Genomic DNA, 18,910 nt, shown 5'->3' on the forward strand with positions numbered 1-18,910 from the left:
AATGTAACCAAGCGTCACGATTAACTGACATCGTTTCTATGGGGTGGTGCCCCATACGGTTGCGACAAATGAATTATTTCGAAATAAAATTTTCATTTTTAAATCGCTGGTCCGAAAGTCCTCTTATCCGGACCAACTAGTTTAACCTTGAATAACTTTTGAACAGGCAGACATAGAGACTTAATTCTTGAGGATGAAATCATCCTAATTTTTAGCTTGATTTTTTAAGCTAAAAATCTCGAGTGTACTATTTCGAAAATTAAAACGTTTATTTTGAAGAAAATCGCCAAAATATAAGTTTTTCAGGAATTTCACAGCCAATTCTTATCTCACAAAATTCTATAATATACCAAAGTGATCGTATGATCTAGACCGATCGATTGACACCCCACTGGAGGGTGTGAGATCACTTGATCCGGACTTGACCTAGGGGGCCATCTCAATCTTCTAACTTAGCAACGGTCCACTTACACCATTTTTTCAGTACATAATAATTAAAATTTAATTTCTTCAAAAATGAAAATTTGTGTTGGAAACAATTCATTTGTCGCAACATGTATAGAATGATAAAGTGTCAAATAATATTGACCAAGCGTCAAATGAAGAATTAACTCAATTTAATCAAGCCAAAATTTTTTTGGTCCTTGGTCACCAGTGAAAGTTGAAAGTTGACATTCACAAAAGCTGGACTCACATGCGGAACGATAGTATCTAATTCATGGGTATCACCCTTTAAACAATTAAGCCAATTAACTGATGAGTATCTGCATACATGTATGTGTAGATCCCTAACGTCGTATTTCATCGATGGAGAAGTCTTACATTCTTACATTAAGGATACTTTGTTCTACATAAAAAATTTTTGCATGCATTATATTATTTATTATTTTGAATAATGCAGTCGTGCATTTTTACATGCTTGTTATGATAAGTCATCTGGGCCACGAATCATGGGAACATAAATTTCTTCGACATTAGGATTTATTCATGTATGTAATTTATTCTTGTAAGTGTAAACGTCTACAGGAGTAAAATGTAATTGATACATGCAGGTGCAGTTGTGATATATTATGCTCTTCTGTAATTATTTCATTTAAGTCAGTTAATAATAGTTATTGTGTAACGAATATTCTGGAATCCATTTAAATAGGCATATAATATCAATTACAACATACCTACAAATGTATAGTTTTGTTGGATACGAAAATATTTACATATTAAGTATTTGTATTGTATAGATAAAAATCGACGAGTTTTCAGTTAAAGCTTGCAATTTCATTTGACAATATTGTTTGTTGATTGGTTCTCTCCTAACGCCACACAGTTCGTCCGTTGTACATTTTAATAACACCGAGCACAGGTGAAGGGTCATACAGAACTATAAAGTATAGCAATGTTCCATTATATTTCTGCGAATGCAGAACGCTTTGTGATTTGGTTTCGACCGGATAATTCTAAATTGATAAACCGAAGTTGATAAATGTACTAGTTTAAAACTCTATATAAAATATAGTGAATTCAACAAAACCATCAAAAACTAAGATTACAATGTTCACTGCCTACTTCAGCTTACTTACTACAAAAGCCATCAGTAATTAAAAATTCACACGCACTTGAAATTAGCTAGCAAATTAGCAATATATATAATTGCGTAAATATTAGTTTCAACTAGGTCACTTCAAACGGTCCCCACGAGTTTCTAATTTTGAATCGATAACATGAAAATCTGTACATTTCGTAAATACATACAATTGTTGTTGCTTAAAAATAGTTTCGTCCGTAGTTTGTAGATACATGTATATGTTTTAGACCAATGGGGATCGAATAGTTATCTTTACGTCACCATCGTTCAGCTTTTTCATAAAATTCCATGCTTCAGTTCTTGACTTTGACGACATATTGATGCCGTTAATTGATACGATGAGATCACCCAGCTTTAGTTCACCGCTTTTCTCGGCAGGTCCACCTTTGAAAAATTAAATATATAAATATAAATAATTTACGAACGTCAGACTTATATAATTGCACAATTTTTTTTACTGTCAACCGCTAAATGGGCCGGCGAACATACCAATAAATATTTTCTTGACCGTGAGTGGTTTGTCTCCTTGGATGGATCCTTTGCCTCCTTCCAAGCTAAACCCTAATCCGGCACCGTCCTTTACGAGAGTTGCAGTTTTCAACGATCCTAAGTGTAATGAAGTGTTTTTATTAAAGTTAATCGTAAAAATTTGGTTTTGACCATAGAAAACAAATAAGTTAAGTTCCAGAGGATTGACTCACTCCATTCCACTCCAATATTTATTAAATATAAAATGTTTCTGGTTATATTAAATGCATAAATTCATAACTCACCCCATTTATAACATGTATCGTCATCATTCTCAATCACTAAATTTCCGTTTAGTAAAGGTTCTATCGCTCTGTCCAGAGCGGACGTTTCCGAAATTGTTTGGAATCCATTTGCTGTTCTACCTCGAGAAACTACAAGAACCACTAGAAACAAACAAAGCAAAACGATTAATTCCGCCTTGCACACATTGTTTGTCATTTTGTAAAGAATCATATTTTATACCTTCTGTTCTTGGAGACTGCATTCATGAAAATATAAAATAAATGTTTTTACCAATATTAGCAGCCCTTAAATTATTATTGTAGCATATTTGCAGTTTAATCGGATTTGTATACCTTGAGCAAATTCAATGCCTCTCTATGTGTTAATCCTTTTGTGCTTTTTCCATTTATGGATAGAATTCGGTCGCATCGGTGAATTCGTCCATCTCGGTCTGCAATGCTGGAGGTGAGGACTTTATGAACCTGAAAATTTGGCGAAATTTTAATGAAAACGACGCGCAAAGTAGAATTTTGTGTCCAAGTTTTGTGTGAGGTACTTACAGTAATCTCTTTTGTCTCATAATCAGCTCCACCAGCCAGCGTTATTCCAAGGCTTCCGCAACTAATTTCTCGGTGCAATATTACCTTTAAAAAGATTAACAATTACTGTTGATTCAAAATTAATATGCAGTAGAAAATCTGAAAGGTTATTTGGCGGATAATTGGTTTCCATCACTCGATTTTATTTTAAAATGCATTATTTTCCAATTTTCATCCGAATTTCATCTGCAGAGATGAAACATTTACAGAGTTGGATTATTATTTGCTGAGGTGGATTATTGTTTTCAGAGGTGGATTATCATTGGCAGAGGTGAATTATCATTTATTGTAGATTATCATGATTTGAAATTACTTTAGCCTTTTACTACAGATGGGAAAAGCGAAAGATATTCCATTTGACAAAAAACGAGATATTGTCAAATTGTACAACATTTTCAAGGACGACAAGAACTATTTTCAGAATATAAAGGTATGTATTGGAAATGTATGTATGTATTGCAATCATTGAAAATGATTTATATGGATAATGCTGATTGTTTTTAATGATAGGAACAATGAGAGGAAGCTACTTTCACCCAGCTCAACGTGTCTCAAAAGCCCTGAATGTCAGTGAAAGAACTGTGTACAATGTCGCAAATGAGGAAAGAACTGGCCAACTATTAAATCCTTCAGAAAACCGAAAGCGTTGCGGTAGGAAAGCAGTCGTGATCGATAGTTTTACTGAAGGCGTGATAAGAAGAGCTGTCCTTCAATCATACGCTGAGAAAAAGTTTCCAACTCTTACTGCTCTTCATGCAACGCTTTCATCGGATCCTAACTTTCCCGAAATGAAAAGAACAACTCTTCGAAATATAATGAAAAATACTCTAAAATTTAAATACGTCAAAACTCAAGGAAAGCCTGTTCCAATGGAAAGAGTGGATATTGCTGCTTCAAGAGCTGATTATCTAACGGCCGTATTCTGAATGCAAAATTTCCAACCTGAGTGTGAGTGGCCACTCCCACTCCCCATGTTAAAGAATACAAAATGTGAGTGGCCACTCACACTCAGGTTGGAAATTTTGCATTCAGAATACGACCGTAAGAAAAGTAAAGTACTACAGGCGAAACGGATATTCTATATTTTATCAGGACGAGACATGGATTAACGAGCATGCGTGCAAAACAAAAGCTTGGCACATTCCGGAAAAAGAGATCCTTTCGATGTCCAATTCGCGACCACACGTGGATATTTGGTTAAAAGGAGTTGGACACCGTTTTGCTGATGGATTAATAGGTGGTTTCTCCGATTGGCCATCCGGGGCAGGTAGACGGATCATCATTGTTCATCTGGGAAGTGAGAACGGGTTCTTGAGGGGTGCTGGGAGGGTTTTCAGTAATACCCAGAAAAAACCCAAAGATGTACCCGAAACAACCGATGATTATCACGCAGACATGAGCACGGATTATTTCGTAGCCTGGATAAAAGAAATTGTAGACTTTCTTCCGGAGAAATCAGTTCTTGTTCTTGATCAAGCCAGCTATCATAAAACCATCGAAGAATCCTCGAAAAATCCTCGCAGTAATTGGAGAAAGGCTAAAATAATTGCATGGTTGGAAAATAAAAAAGCACAACTGCCAAGCCACTATCCTTCATTCGAGAAAATGACAATACCTCTCCTACGACAACTTGCGAAAAAGTATCATGAAGACGAAGAAATCATTGTTGAAAGAATTGTGAAAACTGTGAAAAAGATATAAAAATTTTATGGCTACCTGTCGCTCATTGCGAATTAAATCCGATTGAACTGGTTTGGTCTCAATTAAAGTTTCAAATAATCAAGCGCAACCAAAATCCCAAGTTAAAAGAAGTTGAAATGCTAACAAAAACTGTCCTGGAAGAAATGGAGGCGGATAAGAACCTTTGGGAAAAGTGTGTGGAACACGTGATAAGATTGGAAGATTTGCTAATGGAGAAAGAAAATCTTGTGGACGATTTTATGGAACGAATCATAACTCCCATTATTATTCCTGTATGTGAAGGGGACAGTACTGAAGAATCTTCAGACGAAGAGAGTGATTCAGAAAGCGAGTCGAATGGTTCTGAGAGCGAGTTGAATGTATAAAAGTTCGCATTTCATAAATATTTAAAGAAGTACATAAAGTGGACATTGGTGTTGGAATTTCATTGCAATTTAAGCAAAATTGTTTGTTAATGTGAAATTATGATGGTGGAATAAATGAATAGTTAAAATATGTTGAGAAAAAAATTGAATAAATGTGCATAGTTAAATCGTTGTCAACGACAATCAGCAACTTACGCCATTTAACCTTTCAAAAAATTTTGAGGGGTTTACTGCATATTAATTTTGAACGAACAGTAGTTACAGAAACTTAATAAACAAATGAACCCTTGTACAAATAAAAATAGAACTTACCACGGAAACTTCATGTGAAGGTGTGCCTGCTTCCTCTAGTGACTGATTTGCTGTAGGGTTTAAAATTATTGAATAAAATACAATCCTCTTTCCACAGAGTGAATATTTTTATGAATTACTGCCAGAACATTGCTACATATATTGTCCAAATAATCGAACATCTAAGTATCTATTCCTACACGCACCAAAGTCATGAATTTTCAAGAAATGTGAACAGCCAGAGAAAAAATGCTCCTTCGCAGTTAAGAAAAGATGCGTCTTTTAATTTTAAATGTTATCTATCAATCTACATAGATAAAAACTGTGCTAGTTGTTGTTGCTGGTTAGTTCTACAATTTTTGAAAATGTTATTTTGCATCTTTTATTTTACTGCATTTTCATTTTATTTTTGAGAGTTTTAAAAAGTCAGCAGAGTTGTTGTTTGTTGTCACTCGCACTGTAAAATGGCTGTACCTATTCCTATTTGATAAAATATTAGCTGTTAGTTTGGGGTTAAAAAATTAACCAATAGTCGCAATTCGATTAAACTGAATTTATCGTTGTATTCTGTGGTTACCCGTTTAAACTCTTCTCAATTAATGAATTTCAAAACAAACTGTTTACCATACGGCATTGGCGATTAAAATAAAATCATACCTTCATCAATAAGCTGTTGGAGTTCCTGTAACATTCACAATAATCATAAGTATTAGCACTACTATAATTTGATTATACGTTTCAAAGACGAAAAAAATTCTACATTAAAATTCCATGAATGCATTAATGTACATATGTATCTAAATATAAAAAGTCTAAGCATAATATTTTTGCCACCCGAGGTGACTTTTTTTTGTTGGTAATTTTTCATGTTAACTTGCCAAGTGCGTCTGTACATGCATTATATTTTACATGCAATCTATGTATGTATTTACCTACTACAATTGAGACGACCACTTGGATGATGTCTCATTAGAAACAATTCCATTTCAATCACTATTGCATAACAAAGAAACGGCTAAAATCAAATAGCATAATCCTAAGAAGAAGAAAAAGTAGTAGGAGAATGTAGTGAATCGATTCGGCCAATTACATGGTAAATTTTACACAAATTTTCACAAGTGCTACATGCAAAAGTCGTGTGAAAAGAATTGGTGTGAATGAAACACAATTTCTGCACAATTTCACCGTGGCATTTGAAGGCCAAATTGTGTCATAAGCCATGCCGTACATATGCAATTGCAAACTTTATAAAGCTTTCTTGCAAAAGCACAGGGACATAAAACTTGCCACTTTGTATTCCAAAGAAGACGCACAGAGAAGATGTGTGTATGAAGTTGCATTAATGGACTGAATTAACTAAATAAAAAATTGTCCGAAAAGACTTGTGGTGTCATAAAAAGCACTGCGTTGTGGAACGAAAGTACACAACGGAACCTAAATATGTAAACATGAATTACATTTTGTCATGCTGTGAGAACGGTATAAAGGTGAGTACATATGTATGTATGTATATCATGCTGTTAAATAAAATTAAAAGTTTCATACACAGATACACGTGAACAATGAGAAGTTCAATGTCATAAAAAAATACGTACTAAAGATCAAAAGAAAATTTATAAATACTATGTAAATATGCATAATATCAGGATGGAGATATTTTTATGCGGGCTACTAAAATTATCCTTCAAGGATGTTTTACTAAAATAAAATGCAGATTGGTGAAATGATTGTGGAAAACAGCTGAAGACTTATCGGTAAAAAAATATTGGGCCAACCTGTGGAGAAATGAGGCTGGTGGAGGACGCCAGGGACGTAATGCTGCCGTATGGATCCTTGGGGGCCGAGCTAACGAGGCTGTTTGAGGACCCGTACATTCCGGCGGGTGTGGGGGCACCGCTCTCCTCACTTGTCGTGCTGTTAAAATAGTTCGTATTATTATCTCGGAATGTAGGATTAGTCTTGCTTTAATTGATATTCTAGTGGCCCATGTATGCGATAATGTGTCATAAATGCGGCTCAAAATCGTATTAGAATTACAACATGCATACCTATCGAAGGAACTGACTCTAAAATGCGCTGCGGGTAAAGTGAGGCCCCCATCCTTATTTTTTCCAGTCCCCTCTTCCGTGGGGCTACCTCCCTCTCGACCATTGTACGAGTTCACAGCAATCTCTGCCTTCTCAAATGCCTTGCGAATGTCGTTCACACTGACGGATCGCTTTGTCCCAGCACCCGAGCCAGTTGACGTCACCCGTTGTTGCTGGGGTTCGCTCTCGCTTTTGCATTTCTCAGCGGCCCAAGCCTTATCTGCTTCCATTGCCTCAAGTTTAGCCTGCATGATCCGAGCCGAGTCGTCCCGTGAACTGGATGAGAGTCCTGATGGGGTTCTGGTCACAGTTTGTGGTATGGTATTTTCTCTGGGTGGGAATTTCAAATCTGAAATGCTACTTTTTACTGGAGATGGAGCGGATGGCTTAGATAAGATGCTGGGTGTGGTTGACGGGGGAGTAGCCAGTTGAGGTCTGCTTGGTGCGGGTGATGAAACACTGGAGGATTCAATTGACTGCCACTTTTCAGCGATGGACTTGAAGTCATTGCGACCTCTGGGTATGCTCGGATTTGTCTTTTTGAGAATTCCATCCGTGCTGGATTTTTCGATAATTTTCTCAATCTTCTTTTCCACCACTTCGCTAGCACCAGTGCTACAATCTATAAGCATAGTAATATAATAATGAAGTCTTCATTATTGTTATAGATGAAGAGTACCGTTGAAAGATGTTAATCAACGTAAATTAAAAACGACATGTATAACGACACGGTCACATACACAAATATTAAGTGGAGATGAGTGTTGGAGTGGATATTTCACACGGAAAATGGCTAATTCTTATAACATGGTTGCCAGCTCACCGTTCAAGTCAAGTTGAGACTTGTTCGGATCCAGCTTATAGTAATATGTGATGGGTGGAGCAGCCGCCGAACTGTCGTTCACCCAACTACTAACAAGTGTCTCATTTGATGAGTGGCCTTCAAGCAGAGACGACCTCTGAACTCTTTCTTCTCCAGAATTCAGAATTTAACAAATTTGCATTCTTTTCCGTCGGTGCAACTTCATTTCATCAAGTATTCAGTTTTTTTTAAGTTTAATTTAATTTAATTAAAATATTAGTTTTGACCATAATCAGTCTATTTGGTTTTATAAATTACATTCTGAATACTTTTTGCAGGTTAGCGAAGTTACCGAAGTTGGTGTGAAACGGTTGGCTTTAAGTGGTTGGTTTTACGGTGATCCTGCTCCAAGGCCCAAAATTGAGTTTCCCAAGGATCATTATTTATCATTGGTGAGTACAGACCATGTAATTATTTTGAAACATTGAAATTGTAGCTCAATTAATTCTTTCCTCCCTGTCTAATTAATATTATTATATACTTTTCAGTTTAACAATGGACAATTCACCAGTGGTAGTGGATTTGGTGTCATCTGAGGAGGAGGACGATGACTTAGTGATGCGGCCAGTATTACTAGGAAAACGTTCTCATGTAATCAGCAGCAGCAGTAACTCGGAAGAGGAGAGAGATGAAGGTAAATGGTTTTTTTTATTAATAAATCTCAAATTAATTATTTCTTCTCACGCTTTAAAGTTGAAACTGGAGCTAAACGGCTTTCAAGACCGGCTCGAGATCAGAGAGGTCAACAACAAAGGACCCGGAGTCCACCACCAACTCGTGCGCCAACATCAGGTCCAGCGATTGCTGCAGCGAGTGGGAGTGGACAAGCCGTAACGTAAGTTTCTCAATATTTTTATAGTTGACCCTCGTTTATTGGGATAAACAAAACAGTTTTATTTTTAATTATTTCAGGATTCGTGTTGTCAGACAGTATAGAAGAGTCAACAGTAAGAGGTCAACGTTGCCGGAAAAATTCTGGTGCAAATTTTGTGGCGCTGGTTTTCCAAGACAAAACGCACTGAACAAGCATGTAAAGATACATGAGGGGAAGTTTAAAGGAAAATCGTAAGTCACATAAAATTAATGGATTAGTGGTTAATGTCATAATTATTGTGCATAATAAATTATTATTAATAATTTATGAATATGTTCAAAATTACAGTTATAAGAACAAGAAGGGGGCTTATCCATGCCCGTATTGCAATGTGGTGTCTTCTTTCAGCACCAATCTGTCGAAGCATATCAAAGAGACGCATGTCGTTCCATCCCAACAAACCATGTAAGTATTTATATACAACTGTTATGAAATAATATGGGCAAAGTATGTAACTTTGTTTTTTGAACAGGACTCTGAATGAAATGAAGACTATAAATCCTTTGACTCACAATTCAGCGTTGAAGAATAGAGGTGAGGATCCGTTGGACCCAAACAACGAACAATTTGAAGTGGACGTTGAACATATGCTCGAATGGGTGAAGGAGTTTGCTGCCACTCAACAGCGAAGAATTGACCTCCGCCCAGCATCGGTCTACCTGGCTGCGTCACTCGGCCCAAATTTTGACCCAAAAATTCACAAACCATTCGAGTTTGTCAGGAACGGAGATGAAGGGATCCGATTTTATATTGGCTTTGACTCTAAAACAATTGGACTTAATAACCATCATCTCTGTTATCCCGATATTTCGCCGCTTGGGAAAGCTGACAAGTCTGGAGAAACGTGTGTCCTCCTAAAAACTTGGGGATTTGAGGTGGGGAGTCATGTCGAGAAAGTCAACGCTTCTCGTGCTTTGGAGGCATCCTTAATAGTGAGTTTCAATTTTTGTAAAATATTCAACTGTCATTTCCGTTGTATGCATCAAAATTTACTTGTATTTGACTGTTTATTTTTGTTATTTTCAGGAATTTGCCCTTACTTACCAAGAATTTAAATCTCATGATGGGAGGGAGTGCAACTTCCACAACCAACATCGGGAATTGGTTGCGTTCTTTGAATGCTGCAGTGAGGAACAGCGGAGGACGTCGCTGGAGAAAGCAGTGAAAGGGGTACCATTCATATGCTGTCAAGAGGACTGTCAATGCGAGGCGATTGCACATTTGAAGAGTGGCGAGTGTACTCCAATCAAGTTCCCTCTCAAAGAAAAGAGTGTCGTCAATCCGTTAAGCATCGGCTCCGCCACAAAAACATCCTCCAAGACGAAAGTGGACAAGAAGATCAAGAAGAATAGCCCTCTGGTCACCCCTGCCGAAATCAAAGTTGAAGTCGACCGTCGTCTGAAAGACCTTCAAGAAAGGAGGCGACAAGATCCCGACCACGAACACCATGTTTACATTACCATTTTGGCAAGAAAACGAGATTTTCCTGGACTCCGAACCGCCCGGGATGTATGTAGCGCAATCAACAATGGTGGACATGCCCAGGCCGTGATTTTATATTACGTGGGAAAAGGAGAGCGTGATGGGATGAACAAATATCACAAACATCGTCCTGACCTCAGTGCCGTTGCAAAGAAAGCATCTGGTGGTGACTATTGGGTCACACAAATTGCAACCTTTAAGTGTTCCAGTTTGGAGGAAGCAGAGAAGTTGGAAGCAAAGTTGTTGGTAAGATCATAGTTTTGCTTTGTAATAAAAATTATGTTTAATAAATGTACATGCATACTTATTATTATTTGCATCTTTTTGCAGATGTATTGCTTATTGCAAGCTCGGAAGAAGATGACCGGAACAAATTTCAACCCAATTAATGAAGCCATGCCATGGTGTGCTTTCAACAAATTAACAGAGGACGAGAAACTGCAATCTGTCCGAATGGGAGTTGCTGGAGTTCCTCCGATAACTTTGCAAGGAGTTGTTCCACATTTCACAATGGGAAAAATCTCATTTCCCGTCAACTTGGGCCACGCAATCAAGAAAAATAATGTTTTGGATGTCACCAGCGTTGCCCCATCTGAGGATTAATATTTTACATTGTACGTTGTTTTTCATTTACGTTATACGACTGTCACACTCATTTCCTCTTCTACTTAATATTTGCCTACTTCAACGTCTCATTATATGAAATTGGATGTAATTTTATACAAGTAATACATATTTTTTTGTTGTGTATACCATTGTTCGTTATTATGTAACATAGTAATACATATAAGACAAACTTCAAAAAATAAAAAGGGAACGGGAAATGAACATATGAATCAAAAAATCATACTCATCATAAAGTTGAAACAAATAAACCACACTCACTCTTTACTATCTTTGGAACGGATGTTGCTGGGGTTAGACCTTGCGGTGTTTGTGGTATTTGTGGTTCTACTTTACTTCCAAGGCTGTTGACGGAAGTCATACTTCTAGAATATTTCTTTTCTAGCATGGACCACCGTTCTGTGTCTGTGCCATTGTTACTGCTGGTTTCTCTGCTTAACGACTTATGATTATTATGCTGGCTTCCTACAGACACATTGCTGGAGAAATCGGATTCATTTCCCGAGCTACTTCGGTTTCGTGCTCTACGTTCCGTAATAGAAGCACTGTCTTCAGGGTCTATTGTTCTTTTGTGTTCAATTGGTTGCTCGATTACTGTGGCTTCAGAATCTCGACGAGAAAAGTAGCGTGACGGGAGATCTGATCGTCCTCGCTCGTTCAAAGCGTCACAAACTTCATTAATGTATGCCATCTTTACCTCAATGTCGTAAATTGCTTGGAGGGGCGACTCGGTCATTTCTGTAAATTCCATGTTCACCGCACTTTGTTGTGCTGGTTCGTCATCATCGTCATCGTCATCATCTTCTGTCTCAACCTTAGAGTCTCTTTGATCATGGGTCATCATCGTTACCCGGCTGCTGGTAGTCTCAATTAGGCGTCGACTATTTCCACTCCCTTCCAGTTCGGAGCATGAAGATTCAGTATCCTCAGTTTCAGCATCTGCATAACTGGCTTCGTCATCATCACTGCGACGATTTTTTCCATTGCTGCTGCTGAAACTGCTATCGTCGCCTTTTGTGGCCTGACCAAGACCACCACCGCTGCTGAACTTTGCACTTTTTAATACATTCTTACGATTTATTGCTTCAACGCTAGTGGGCTTCAGAACTCGCCAGCTCTCATCCATATTCATCATGACCTCTTCGTTCTTTTGATCATCACTCCCCAAATCAGGGTCTGGTGTTGCTGCAGTTGATTCTCCAGGGGTTGGAGAGTTGGGTGGTGACAATCCATGAGATATTGAGGATCTACTCGAACTTACAGCAGAGTCATTATCACTATCTTCCAGCTTTCCTGATTTCCCATTTACTACTTTTAGATTATTGTTGGTTTTCACTGTCTGCTCCTTCCCCACCTTAATTTCAACAGGTTTCTCCATACTTTTCACCCCTCCAGTTGGGGGAGTATTTTTTTGGCGTTGATGGTTTTGCTGCTGTTGGGAAACAGACGACGAAAATTCAAAGCTCGAATCCGATTTCGGGGAAGTAAGACTTTCGAGACTTTTAGGTTCGGGTGTAGTTCCGGGCGTTTGCTTATTTGTAGTAGGAGGTGAAATTTTAGAAGGTAGAGTTGTAGTCGTGGACGGCTGATAAGTCGACAAACCCCTTCTTTTAAACGCTGGAGAATACTTGGGCAATATATTTGGGAACCCGTTGGACGTGTATTCTGTTTGTTGAAGGGCACTATTGGTTTTGGCACTTTGGTTGTCATTATTATTATTATTATTATTATTATTCGAGCAGTTCGTCTTTGTGAAAGAACTGGTTGTCTCAATTGACGACGAGAACCGATCCAAGGATTCTGTTCGTGAAATTGATTTCTTGAGCTGGGAATTGTCGGTGGCAGGATACAATGATGCTGGTTTAATGGTTGGCAAGTCCATTACTGAAGCACAAGTTCTGGTTCTCATACTTCCACTCTCTGCTGCACTATTAGTGCCGTCCGTAGGCCCATCAGGGATCACAAGCCCTCTCAACTTGGTCATGCACTTTCTCCTCTGTTCCATCATGTTGGACACCACGACTGGCTTTCCTAGGGTGCTACTACCATACTGGTTGCTGGTGTAGGGTTGGCTTTGGTTTACTGAATTTTGGTAACTTGCATTTTTTCCACCGAGGTCAGCGCCTCCAACATCAACCATACTTTGTGACCTCTCGTATAAACTCAGGGGTTTCGCAGTGCTGTTGGGTGTGACTCGAGTCATAGTAGCGTACAAAGGAACGGGAGGAGTTGTGTCACGGTGGGCTGCCAGACTCAAATCAACTGAACCTTTCCTCCCCGTCGTCGTCGTCCCCAACAAGTTTTCAGAGCTTTTGCTAAACCCATTCGAGTTAGGAATATGCACAGTACTTTTGGACAGACTAGAAGACACGTGGTTGGAAATTTTCTTTGGAAGTATGGACTGCAAAGAATCTGAATCTTCACTGGAATTACTTCGACTGGAAAACATTGCAATTTTATCTTTCACTGTATGACACGGAAGGGCAGGTTGAACAGCAACATTTTTCTTGCTGGGTTCTTCACTCGGTTTTGCTGGGTAAGTGAAACCGTTGGTATTTATCATGTCTTTTGCAGAGGAGGGTGAACTCTCAAACAATTTTTTCCTGTCGTCAAAACTGTATCTTTGTGCAGCTGCCATTTTCTTTGGTGGCACCGGTGGTACTGTATTCGGGAGGGGTGGAAATTCTATGGGGTCCTCCTTGGGAGGCTCTGAAGTGGGCAGAGGTGGGGGACTGCCTGGCTCAGATGAGGGTTTAGATGATGTTCCAACCGAATACTCGTTGCGAAATTGACATTTGTCGTCCCCACTGAATTGAATTATCTTTTCATCCGACCAGTAATTATTTGGGAACTCGTGCCCGTCGGGCGGCAGTCGGGAGAATGTGGGTGGTGGAAACTGGTGATGACTATGAAGTACTTCAGTGGAATCCATTCTTTTTGGGGGCAAAGTTATCTGTTCTGCTGCTTGGTCGCCTGTTGTGACTCCTGCAACAAAAATATAAAAAATCCAGTTAATACTTGCTATCATAAATTCCTTGAACTCTAATAAGCTTATCAAAATGCAAAATATGGCAGCTCATACTGATATCTACAAAGTCAAGGTCTTGAAGCGTAATAAAAGTTCTGGAACAAATAATTCAAGCCCCAATAAATTATTTATATTTAGAATAAATTTGTAAACAATGGCTTAATCATCTTGCTTGATTAATTTATTACGTGATAAATTAATCGGACAATCTGATGTAATAAAGTAGACAAAATTGTCTTACAGAATGTGCATACATACATATTTGTACATGGTGTATGCGCATATATGTATGTACATTGAAAATCATTATTAAACTTGGTTGGTATTTGCATATCTTTGTATCACAATACAAACATATCAACTTGATAATTGATCTAATTTTTGTAGTAAATTCTACTGTCCCTGAATTGGTCGTTTTTTGAGAGCTTTGTTCATAAATACCTAATTTGCAAACCAAATCTGCTACCTAATTCTAAAGCATGCAATCTATGTGCCCACAAACGTTCGCTTTCTGAACGTGTTGAGTAGATACACAACCCAAAAATGCATCAAAGGAGGATGGAATAAACTCGCTGCTTGCAAATTATATTTCTACTTCATGCTAACCTAAAGTAATAAAATGAGCAATTGTACTGTACAAACAACATTTACGAGAATTTGGGTCAAACTCGTAAAAAAACCCTCCAAAATAAAAGTAAACGGTTTTATGTAGAGAATTATCTCATTTCGATTTTGAAGAGTGAGTGATCAAGCTCCAACCAGACTGACTTTTATAAATAAATAAATACATAGTACCACTCCTACAAGATTTACTTTTCTAGCACTACATAATATAGGGAAGTACTTGCTTGACATGCAGGAGTAGTAGCAGTGAGTAGGGGGTCATAAACACGCCACAACGGCTACTACGTCTAATTTTCACGATGAAAGTGAAATTCTGAATTGAAAAGATTATCTTTGTTTTACGATATGGCTGCATTGTTCGAGTTAGAGAACTTTCCGATTATCAGTTACCAGTGAATTAGGAGAATGCATGAACTGGCTGAGCATCAATTTTTTTAAAATTAAATAACAAACCCCACAAATGTTTAATGACCAATCCGGGTAATGACATGTAGTACATATGTAGATACTTATTATGCATGTGATTTCAAACCATAAAAGATGTATTAATGGCAGCTCGGTTATTGACTTACGCCTCAGGATTTCGAGAATAAGTTTTGACGAATGTAACATTTTTGTTAAAGTTTCTAAAAAAGGTCACATATAGCTCTGTCACTTTTTGTTCAATCACTTATCAATAATACACGTAACAACGAAAATTTGGAGCCCAGGGGGACGCACTTTTCATTTCCAATAAGCACCATCACAATTGTACTATTTTTAATTTACCAAGCTTAAATTTTCGATCGGATTTTGAGGCTATGCATGTCTGTCAGGTTTTCAAGATGTTCACATTTTTAGTTGGTGAATGGCCTGGGACTATGTGCTTATGTACATAGTGTAGGACGTTTGTGACTATAACGCCCCCTCTTTATTGACGTACTAACAACAATTACGGTACTTCACAAATAGTTAACATCTATTATAATGCACTAATTAGTATTTAGTTTCTTAACAAACCACGTAATTTAAGCCACAAACTTCCACACAACATATTTCCTGAAATATCGCTCAAACACTAACTGAACTAAAAATAATGTACGACTAACCGTTACAAAGAATGAATAACACACGTAATAATAGAAATGAGAATTAACACTAATAACGACTCATATTTTCCGCAAGCATGGCACGTTGAAGCAAAGAGTCAACTCGTAATTTAAATGTGTTTTAATAAAACAATGAAAATAGATAAACAAAGGAATCGAAAGTTTGAATGAATTTACATCATATTTTATGAATTTTAGCGTGGATTCAGATATGTGCATATATACGTATGAAGTGAGTAAGATAATGAGTTCACCCTACCGGAAAAGGTTAATTTTTACGAGGACCAAACCCTCGATCAGGGGATTTTGGTATTAACTAAGTAAATGCAAGATCCTCTCAAGTGTGTAAATTAATTCTGCAGTGCAGTACTCCTCTCACTTATTAAATACTGCCTCATGTCCTATTTTGTTATAAATCATTGTTGAATATGGCGTGTAATAATAACGCACACTTGTAAAACTACGCATCTCTTTCAGCCAATATGAACTTCAGGAACTTTGTAAATACACGATCGTCTCAAAAATTTTGATTTAAGGCTTACCCTCAAGCTCGGAGGAGTGAGTTGGGTTTGGAGCAATATCCCAGTTTCAACCTTCTCTCTCGCTTTGCAGAATACATTGTAGTGCCTATCTCGAAACTTCGCATCGACCCTGTGGGGGGGAGGAGTCGACCTCAGGGTTCATAATAGTGGAATATGTTGCACTCGTCTTTCTGCGTCTGATGGTATTTTTTTCAAATTTTTTGGACTCGCGCGAGGGGCTGCAAATGGTTTACCAGTCTACATAAGGTTACATTACTTGATGGTATCCTATATCCTCCCCCCCACAGGGTCGATGCGAAGTTTCGAGATAGGCACTACAATGCATTACGCAAAGCGAGAGAGAAGGTTGAAACTGGGGTATTGCTCCAAACCCGATTCACTCCTCCGAGCTTGAGGGTAAGCCTTAAATAATGCGTCGAGATGCCTAAATTAATTTATCTCATGTATTTACTGGATAGAAAATATAATTCCCGTTGCATTCAAAATTAATGGTCCCACCGTACAAACATTGTTAAATGCGAAGTACCCTAAATATATTTGCAAAAAGTTTTTTTGGGACCACACATAAAAATCGAACCTCAAACATAGAGGTCATTTTTGCAAACTCTCGCACTAATTCTATTTAGGCAATTTAGGTGGTCTTGGTTCACTTTTTCATACATACATGTATGCATGCAGATGATCTTTAAACCATGGCTATACGTTTACACAGAGTAAAACAATTGTATTATTACATACATATGTATATACAGTAAAACTAAAAAGTACTTGCACTCACTATGTTTAAATTTACAAAGCAATTTTTATATTTAGTGTTACATTTGAACAAAAGACTCGCCAATATAAATAGGTTTGAATCATTTTAATTTAGAGTAAAAATGATTACAATAAAATTCTACAGTAATCGCCTATCACGAACGGAAACTAAATCCGACCGTCTTGATCGTTTACGTGTATTATTTCACTTTAATTGTGTTATCCAATAAATACATGTAACCACCGTTCTGAAAGTCACGATGTTAAGCAATTATCTCTCAAACTATTTGTGGCTGATTGGCGTATCGATCCAAATGTTACAACCACAGGCTGCTATAAACTTTAAAATCAATTGTTTATTTATATTTGCCCCCAAACTATTCACGACGTTTGCGATTTATTGTAATATGTTACAATTCCATTAATGCAGTTCCTTTAATGTGTTGATTAAGGTTTTAGTTTACTGCCAACTTTCAGAGCCAACGCAATTGCTTTTGCCAACTAATCTTGCAAAATTATTTAACAAATTATTAACAAATTTGAAACATTGTATAATCAAAAATGGAGTTTAATTTGATACGATGAATTTTATATGTAAGTACTTGAACTAAAACTGACTCTAACTCTGACTGACTGAATCCAACCCCAGCAGTTGAGAATTACGTAGAGTGCAGAATTAATAAAAATTGCAAATATCCCACAACATTATTAACTAACTTCCATCCGAACCAAATTCAAATGGCCTTGGGAATGGAGTGTAGGTTAATAAATTAATTAATATTCGATTATGGGTATTTTTGCCTCAGCGAATGCAAACATAATGTATAAACATTATGCACGAGCATTGAAAGGAAACTAAAGGGTGTTAATAAAGTCCGATCCCATGCATTTTTTGGAGCGTGGTTGTTACAAATTCAGCTGGAACTTTTGAACCAGTGAAGTTATTTATTTCAAATTTTTACCATGGGAGGAACAACTAAACGTGTAAGTCATGAGCATCTTAGAGTTGAGATACAAACATTGCATCAGCAGGGGCTTAAACCTACAGAAATTGTGCAAAAATTGGGCTGCAGCCGCAGAACTGTTTGGAAATGGAAGAATAAAAATTTTGTCCACGACAAAAAGCGACCAGGGCGACCCAGAAAGGTGTCACCTACCACAAAAAGAATGATTAAAAACAGACTTTGCAAGAAAACCGGTAGTTCATTACGTAATTGAGCAAGGGAGTTAAATGACTCAAAACGCTATAAAGAGAAGAAGAAGCAAATTAACTGTGTGACCGTGCAAAAATTTGTGAAAACTACGAAGTGGGGTCACACAGCTTACAAACTAACCAAAAAAACCTCTCATGTCACAAAAATATATCGATGACCGTCTGAAATTTGAAGAACTCCTTCAGAAAAGTGCCCATTTGAGTGAAAAAAGACTTGGTGAAGAATTGCGCAGTCACATCCTTTGGACTGACGAATCTATTATTGAACTATATCCAAAATTGAACCAACAAAATGTTCGTTACAGGACAGAAAACAAATCGGATGTACCATCAAGAGCGATCCCAAAATTCGGGCTTAAAGTTATGGTAGCGGGTGGATTTTGTGCACGTTGCGTGACCCCTCTACATATCATACCAAAAGGCCAATCAGTCAATGCAA

At 37.6% G+C, this 18,910-nt stretch overlaps 2 protein-coding genes across 3 annotated transcripts in view; one reads left to right on the forward strand and one right to left on the reverse strand.

The window, feature by feature from the left end:
* Positions 1–963: 963 nt before the first annotated feature.
* LOC110843175 (bromodomain-containing protein DDB_G0270170) overlaps positions 964–18,910 on the reverse strand; it is an 85,842-nt gene continuing 67,895 nt past the window's right edge. The window contains exons 10-20 of one of the 2 annotated variants that reach the window (XM_035846169.1): positions 11,485–14,205; positions 7,340–7,985; positions 7,067–7,205; positions 5,949–5,973; positions 5,313–5,362; positions 2,896–2,979; positions 2,689–2,817; positions 2,576–2,591; positions 2,356–2,496; positions 2,072–2,188; positions 964–1,966 (exon numbers count right to left, since the gene is read on the reverse strand). In XM_035846169.1, the coding sequence (XP_035702062.1) occupies positions 1,806–1,966; positions 2,072–2,188; positions 2,356–2,496; positions 2,576–2,591; positions 2,689–2,817; positions 2,896–2,979; positions 5,313–5,362; positions 5,949–5,973; positions 7,067–7,205; positions 7,340–7,985; positions 11,485–14,205 (4,229 nt within the window). In that variant the 3' untranslated portion in view covers positions 964–1,805. Of the gene's footprint in view, positions 1,967–2,071; positions 2,189–2,355; positions 2,497–2,575; positions 2,592–2,688; positions 2,818–2,895; positions 2,980–5,312; positions 5,363–5,948; positions 5,974–7,066; positions 7,206–7,339; positions 8,001–11,481; positions 14,206–18,910 lie in introns of both variants that reach the window. The other variant, XM_035846168.1, reaches the window with a different exon arrangement.
* On the forward strand, positions 8,202–11,433 carry LOC118433843. The gene is made up of 9 exons (XM_035846176.1): positions 8,202–8,414; positions 8,519–8,632; positions 8,729–8,874; positions 8,934–9,075; positions 9,153–9,305; positions 9,403–9,519; positions 9,587–10,046; positions 10,141–10,842; positions 10,927–11,433. Exons 3-9 carry the CDS (start codon positions 8,736–8,738, stop codon positions 11,197–11,199), a joined length of 1,986 nt encoding a protein of 661 aa, XP_035702069.1. The 5' UTR covers positions 8,202–8,414; positions 8,519–8,632; positions 8,729–8,735; the 3' UTR covers positions 11,200–11,433.

The sequence above is a fragment of the Folsomia candida genome, unplaced genomic scaffold, assembly GCF_002217175.1.
Source record: "Folsomia candida strain VU population unplaced genomic scaffold, ASM221717v1 Fcan01_Sc001, whole genome shotgun sequence".
Taxonomy (NCBI): domain Eukaryota; kingdom Metazoa; phylum Arthropoda; class Collembola; order Entomobryomorpha; family Isotomidae; genus Folsomia; species Folsomia candida.

Coding starts and splice junctions, on each gene's coding strand:
- LOC118433843 (XM_035846176.1), top strand. CDS start 8,736: ATGGACAATTCACCAGTGGTAGTGGATTTGGTGTCATCTGAGGAGGAG. Junction 8,875..8,933: donor GGAAGAGGAGAGAGATGAAG/GTAAATGGTTTT, acceptor CACGCTTTAAAG/TTGAAACTGGAGCTAAACGG. Junction 10,047..10,140: donor CTTTGGAGGCATCCTTAATA/GTGAGTTTCAAT, acceptor TGTTATTTTCAG/GAATTTGCCCTTACTTACCA.